General features: G+C 34.3%; 1 protein-coding gene across 1 annotated transcript; it reads right to left on the reverse strand.

Annotated features, from left to right (window-relative positions):
• Positions 1 to 1,243: 1,243 nt before the first annotated feature.
• LOC110913182 (E3 ubiquitin-protein ligase SP1-like) lies at positions 1,244 to 6,159 on the reverse strand. Its single transcript, XM_022158029.2, has 7 exons — positions 6,075 to 6,159; positions 5,918 to 5,970; positions 4,456 to 4,574; positions 4,248 to 4,343; positions 2,709 to 2,843; positions 2,541 to 2,606; positions 1,244 to 1,546 (listed from the first exon to the last, which is right to left on the reverse strand). Exons 1-7 carry the CDS (start codon positions 6,146 to 6,148, stop codon positions 1,325 to 1,327), a joined length of 765 nt encoding a protein of 254 aa, XP_022013721.2. The 5' UTR covers positions 6,149 to 6,159; the 3' UTR covers positions 1,244 to 1,324.
• Between the last annotated feature and the right edge of the window lie 1,580 nt (positions 6,160 to 7,739).

Below are 7,739 nucleotides of genomic sequence, written 5' to 3' on the forward strand. Positions count from 1 at the left end.
ATTAAATATAGAGTTAATTACTGTTTTTGTCTCTGTGGTTTGTCAAAAATCACTACTTCAGTCCATTAGTTTAAAAATTGCGATTTCAGTCCCTGTGGTTTCACTTTCGTAACTATTTCAGTCCACCTCGTAACCATTTCAGTCCCTGTACTAACAGAAATAATGGATTGAAATGGTTACGAAAGTGAAACCACATGAACTGAAATCGCAATTTTTAAACTAATGGACTGAAATAGTGATTTTTGACAAACCACAGGGACGAAAACAGTAATTAACTCTTAAATATATGTGAAATAACATAAATTTACTAATATTTATAACAAAATACGTATAAATGATATTCATTAAATATGGTAGACATAGAAATTATGTTTTATTCTTTTTAAGTCAAACTTGGTCCGAGTTGACCTATTAGATCCGATTCTGACCAAGGTTGACCGCGTTTGATCGATTCCGAGTAATTAGGTGGAGTTGAAGAAAGTCGCCTCGGCAAGCCACCTTGTAGCGCTTACTCGGGGACTAGTCGGCCTTGGAAACCTTGTTTTACAATCATGGCGGGTTGGCATATTGTTATCACCTGAAGTCCTGAACACGACCCGTTTGATTATTTGATTTATGTAATCCGGATACAACACCTGTAATCCGTTTATCTAAATCGGCTGCCGGGTTGTACTATGGTTTGACGGGTTGACCTTATATTTTACCTTTTTAATTTATTAACTAGTATTAAACACCCCCGCGTTGCGGCGGGGGCGTGCACTAATGCGACACTGATGTCAGCGACCACCGACACTGAAGTTGCGGTGTTAATGCGAATAAATTAAACCGAAACGTAAAGCATAGAATAAAATAACTAAGTTGATCTAGGACTCGCGCGTTACGATGAACCCGCGTCAATTTTTTCTCGTTTGACAGGTTCATCGTAATCTATATATAATATATATCATTACCATTATACAAATCATAATGCGTACATTACAACAACCATTGCATCAATATATTGCAAATTATATTTATACAAGATTTTGGCTAAATTAAGTAGATTATTATAAATAATAATAATTTATAAATAAAACAACACAACTTTGAATTGATCAAACCGATTGAATATGGTAAGATAATGAAACCATTATTTGATTAGGGTACAACCACTTAAGCACAATTTACAACCATGCATACAAAAAGATTGAATTTGGTAAGGTAATGAAACCATTATTATTTGATTAAGGTACAACCACTTAAGCACACATTACAACCTATATTTGATTGAGGTACAACCAATAAAGCACAAGTTACACACATATATGCACACAAATGTTTCTATTTAATAGTATATAAATATAAATTCTAACTTTAAACGGGGTGACCCGTTTATTTTCATGTTGTGTCCGGGATTACCACCCTTATTGTGCATGATTAAACAAATTAAGGACACTAACCTGGCGCACATCCGATAGTCTCCAGTGAATCCATGCACACTTATGTTTCCATGAGAGACATAATCGGGTTTGTAGATCGTAAAGGTTCCATCGTCTTCTTTAACAGCCTGCGTTTTTGAGAAAAACTCGAAATGAAGTTTTAGAAACATATCAAATCTCATCGAAAAGATATCAACCCGATGAATCGGTAAACATATTTAGAATCATAATTGACCCATTTGCGTATGAGCGGGTTAGCTCGGTCTTTTTTTATATAACCCAACCCAACCAAACACGACCCGATCGATAACTTAATCATGTGGAAAACTTGAACCATAAGCCCAACATGTGTAACCCATGCAGCTTGAACATCAACCGTACAACCCAATTATCTAAACATGTCAAACGGGCTGTAAATGGGTTAGCCAGGTCAACGGGTTGTAAATGGGTTAGCCAGGTCAACGGGTTGTAAATAGGTTGGTATGCCGCACTTATAATTTTGTAAATACTAGTTCTAAACGGGTTGGTGGTTGGACACGGGTAGGGGTGCAAACGAGCCGAGCCGAGCCCGAGCCTGAGCCCGAGCTCGACCAGGCTCGAGCTCGAGCTCGTTTAACATATGAAAGCTCGAGCTCGGCTCGAAGGTAATTCTTCAAGCTCGAGCTCGGCTAGGGCTTGATTCGTTTAGTATTTATTAATAAATTTATATTAATTATAATTATTATTATACATATAATTTAGTTATTTTTTATATTTATATAAATGGTAATTATTATTATATAAATATATGTTTAATATATTAATAAAAAAATATATAAACAGAAAGCTTGATTAGGCTCGCGAGCCGGCTCGAGCTCGATAAGCGAAGCTCGGGCTCGGCTCGTTTACTAAACGAGCTTGTTTTTAGGCTCGAGCTCGAGCTTGTTTAAGCTCGGCTCGTTCGAGCTTTTTTTCGAGCCGAGCTCGAGTAGCTCGGCTCGTTTGCACCCCTAGACACGGGTTGTTCAGGTTAACCTGAACCTGACCCGTTAATGACTCAAGCCAGATATAATAGTCTATAATATTATCTTTTACCCGTTAATGACGAGAATGGTCTTTCTCAACTGTATAAAAACACCATACCTTACCAACAATCGTTAACCGAGCGCCTATTGGTAGAACGCGTTCAATTCTTGTGACTCCAAGTATCTTCAAAACAATGACATTGTTACATAAGCCATAAGTAACAACACGAATTCCTTAGCTTGAATATAATGAAAATAAAACGTAACATGTCTAGAAATTTCGTACTTTGGGACCTTTCACACAGTCGCATGTTGGATAAACAAGTGATCGGCCCGGTCCCTCAAACGCTTCACCTGAAAGTTGTAACAAGCCAGTTGAAGGATAAGGTCCAACAATATCCACACGAGCACTTCCATCATCCTAACACAAAATGATCAAGAATTAGGGGCTATTGAGACATTACTTATGTGAAAATGGGTTGATTTGGGTCAACCAAACTTGTGTTTGACCCGCCTTCAAGATTTACCCAATCTTGACCCGCAACCCAACCTGTCTAGAATTTTCAGGATTTAGGGGTCGCTTGTGAGCTACTTAAGATCAGCTCGATAAAAGTTGCCGAGCTTGAACAAACTTAAGACTAAATTAGAGATCATTTATTAAACGCTCTCGAGTCTAAATTGGAGCTTATTTAATAAAGGAGCTTGAGTCCAAGCTTGAATAGGCTCACAAGCACAAAAAAAAACATAGTATATATTACACACACACACATATATAGGGGGTGGGCTATAATACAATATTGACCCTTAACATGCGACCGGTACGTGACTTACTTACGCATGTTCATTTGTAAATTACGCACATCATAAATTTCAAACCCTAATTACGCATTAAAAAGAAATCACGCATAGTCAAAACACAAAATCACGCATGAGTTGTTTCAACCCTAATTACGCATGTTATATGCATAATTACGCACGGTATTTGGTGATCGCGTACCGTTCGCACGTTAAGAGCCCTTTGTATTTTAAACTCTCTCTCTCTCTATATATATATATATATATATATATATAGGGTAAGGGTAGTGTAAAAAGGGCTTAAAGTGTGAGAAGTGTAAGAAGTATATTATAACACTATATATAATACTATATAACACCATATAAACACCGTATAACAATATGTAACACCATATAATACCATATAACACTATGCAACACTATATAACATCGTATAACAAATATAACACTATACATCTATCATAGACATGCTATCAGACAACCTATAGTGTTATATTTGTTATATAATGATATATAGTGTTACATAGTGTTATATGGTATTATATGGTGTTACATATTGTTATACGGTGTTTATATGGTGTTATATAGTATTATATATAGTGTTATACTACACTTCTCACACTTCTCACACTTTGAGCACTTTTTACAGGATCCTCTACCTATATATATATATATATATATATATATATATATATATATATATATATATATATATATATTATATGTAATTTTTTATTATTTGTATAATTGATATATAATTACATAATAAATAATATTATATATAAAACTATACAGAAATAACTACATAATATATATTTTGCTATATATATAATTATATTATTATCTACAAACTTATTAAAAAATAATTATATATGCATCTAAAAACCAATATAATATCGAGCTTGAGCTTCAGACATAGAACATGAAATAATCCATGTCGTAAATAATGAACTTCAAATCACGCCATCAAAATTGGGCGTTAAGAAAACCGAAAATCGAAACTGTTACACAAGGGACAAATATTGCTCACCAAGTACCAAGGAACCTTTTCACAAGTTGATAGCATCTCTGTTCTATCCTTGATCCATTTACCTTTGTCATCTTGCTTGAAAAAGTTTTGATATGCCTGAAATGTCATCAACTTCTCATAAAACATTGAAGAATATATATTAAAAATAAAATGAAAGTAATAATAATAATAATAATAATAATAATAATAATAATAATAATATACATACCGTTTCCTTCACGATTACTCCTTTTAAACCACTAAGCTTACAATTAACTGGAGTATAATCTGTTCTGACTTTACCATAAATTTTGACCAACACTTTGTTTGCAGTTTTTAGCAGTTGTCCTGTAAGAGAGAATGTTTTTTTTTAATAAATTGATTTAGATGCACACATGTATACAAGAAGACAAAAAGGGTGAGGGAGATATACAAGAAAGCAAAAAAGGCGGTGACCGAGGCAAAAAACACAATCTATAAACAAATGTATGAACGTTTGGAAACGAAAGAGGGGGAGCATGATATGTTTAAGATTTCAAAAGCTAGGGAGCGAAGAAGACAAGATTTAGGAGTAGTAAAGTTTATCAAAGGAGAGGATGGAAGTGTTTTAGTCAAGGCACATGACATTAAGTTGAGATGGCAAACCTACTTCCATAATCTTTTCAACGACGGTAGGGCATACCAACAAGATAACAGCAATCCCAGAACTCAAAGGCGACAACGGAATAATTGCTACTGCAGGAGGATCACACATGAAGAGGTGAGGATGGCACTTAGGAAGATGGGAAGAGGCAAGGCAGTAGGTTTGGACAACATAACGATTGAGGTGTGGAAGTATTTGGGGGAAGAAGGAGTCCGATGGTTAACACTTTTGTTCAATAGTATTTTTAAGACTGGAAAAATGCCAGATCAGTGGAGGCGTAGTGTCGTGGTGCCTTTATACAAGAATAAAGGAGACGTTCAATGTTGTGGGAACTACAGAGGAAACAAACTGCTAAGTCACACTATGAAGCTCTGGGAGAGGGTAATTGAAAGTAGAATTAGAAGAGAAACACAGGTTTCAGTAAACCAATTTGGATTCATGAAAGGGAGGTCAACTACAGAAGCGATACATATTCTAAGGAGATTGATGGAAAAATATAGAGCGAAAAAGCAAGATTTACATATGCTGTTCATCGACCTTGAAAAGGCATTGACACGTCCCACGGCAACTGATTTGAGAGAATCGCAAGTTATTTGAGAACTTGAGAGAACCATTATATACCAAGTAAATTTTTTAAAACTTTTTTTTATTAAAAAGTTATTATTGTAAAAATAATAAAAAAAAATATGTGTAGATTAACGTACAATATTTTTTAATGTGTGTGTACATATATAAGGGAAGATTAACGTATTTTAATGTGCGATGGCACCATATGAAATTATGCATGTTATAAAACTCAAAACTCTAATCACGCATTAACAAAACCATAAAACCATAAATCACGTATGAACAAATAAAACTCAAAATGCTAATCACGCATGAACAAAACCATAAATCACGAATGAACAAAAATCATAACCATGTGTGATTATGGTTTTTCTTCATGCGCCATTATGGTTTATATATATACACATACACATATATATACATATATATATATAGAGAGAGAGAGATGTTACTAGTTAGTTAATGGTTTTAAATGACTAACCCAAATCTTTCAGTTGTTCAACTGGAGTTGCCGAATTGTAATACTCTACCGCCCTAAAACAAGATGAATTTGAGCAAATAATTAAGTTTTTTTTTTTTTTTTGAATGGCAAATATTAATTAAAAATAAATAAATATAACAAGGATTAATCATATTACTCTTCGCAAGATCGTCGAATTCGATGAAGACCACCAGCACCCAAACAACAAATAACTCCAAAGATAGCAGCCATCGCAAGGTGGATTAATGGATGAAACTAACAGCCTAAATATTTTTAAGAATAGCTTGTGAAATAAGATTCATATACTTCGGGGAGAAGATTTAGGTCAAATAAATTTAAGTGATATAATAAATTTATCCATTCCACTATCAATGAAACTAGTAATACGGCTGGCGCTCGTTGTGGCGCGTGTACTTCGGAAATATCGAACGGGTTAGTTCAAGCGTTATGTGATGTGTTAACCATATGAAGACGCACGTTTTGACGTATCCGATTGAACTCAATGTATCCTATGGTTGCATTGCGATTGGATCAAAACGTAACGTAAATCGAATTAATATCGTACAGTCATAACGTATTATACGTGACCCGACTAACTTGAATTTATATCGTCAAACCAAAAACTCTCGATGGGGTCAAAGTGGCATTTACAAAGTTTATAAAAAAGTGAAGTGGTTAAAAATTGCATTCCTAAACCTCTAAGGTTTAAATTGAATTAAGGAGGTAAAAGAGTCTAGATTTGGTTTTGATGATGGGTTTAGAGAATAACAATATGTATGTTAGTAAATCATATTTTAACTTATTGTGTAACTAGTAAGAATTAAAAAAATTATATAAGAATTAGAATGATAATAAAAAAGTGTTTTTGAAAATATACCTGATACCCAACATATATTCAACGAGTATTAAACTAGGTATGATATATAATTTTACAACCGAATATAAATTTGAGATTATCAATACCGACTCAAATCTTAGGCTATAAGAAGTGGTTTTGCTCCATCTTTCAGGATGCCACGTTAACAGCCACGTCATCACAGGGTGGGATGATGACCCAAATATTGGAGCAAGGGAGTGGTGGATAACCATCCCCTTTTTTATTTTTTTATTTTTTGGTTTATTAAATTACAATAAATATAAAAACAAAATTAGATTAAAATACTAGAATTAAAATAACTAGATTTTAAATAACATTACATAACTAAAAATGTAAAATGTTAAAAACAACTAACTAAAAATTTAAATAACTAGAAACGACTCGATGTCTAGGCCTATTTTTTGCTATCTCGTCTTTCATTTTTTGCAAAACGTGGTGGTCTTTTTCTGGATACAACTACATGTCGGATTGTTTGGGTTTCGATTCGGGTTGAATGGATCCATAAATTAGAAAATTTGGTGAAAGAATTTTATAAGAGGTTGGGTTTTGTAGAGATGATTTTTAAAAAATATAGAGAGATTAGGAGAAGTGGTGTAAATAAAAATAGGGTGGAATGGTGTTTACAAATTAAAAAAAGGGTTTATTTTTTTATTTTTTTTAAACCACCAACGTTCAAATCTACAACGGTCACCCTCTTTCCAATGTTCACATCGCTCCGTCTTCATCATCCTTTTGATGCCGCCTATACCACGCCGCTCCAATGCTGGGGCAACCCGGAGTGGTGTTGTCGGCCCATCTTGGGGCATGCCGGCCCTATGCCGCCACCACTCTAACTCATAAGTAACAAATCGAAAGAACTTCTCAAAATGGTGTAATTGTGTAAAGAAAAAGACCAAACTACCCTTAGACACGCAGGCACCATACATATCCACCCGTTAAATCCAT

Source organism: Helianthus annuus, chromosome 15 (assembly GCF_002127325.2).
Source record: "Helianthus annuus cultivar XRQ/B chromosome 15, HanXRQr2.0-SUNRISE, whole genome shotgun sequence".
NCBI lineage: Eukaryota > Viridiplantae > Streptophyta > Magnoliopsida > Asterales > Asteraceae > Helianthus > Helianthus annuus.

Bases quoted from the DNA above. Each gene is read 5' to 3' on its own strand.
- LOC110913182 (XM_022158029.2), bottom strand. From the start codon at position 6,148: ATGGCTGCTATCTTTGGAGTTATTTGTTGTTTGGGTGCTGGTGGTCTT. The intron at 5,971-6,074 runs GTAATATGATTA...ATCTTGTTTTAG, and splicing joins ATTCGACGATCTTGCGAAGA to GGCGGTAGAGTATTACAATT. The intron at 2,844-4,247 runs GTGAGCAATATT...ATTTTGTGTTAG, and splicing joins AAAAGGTTCCTTGGTACTTG to GATGATGGAAGTGCTCGTGT.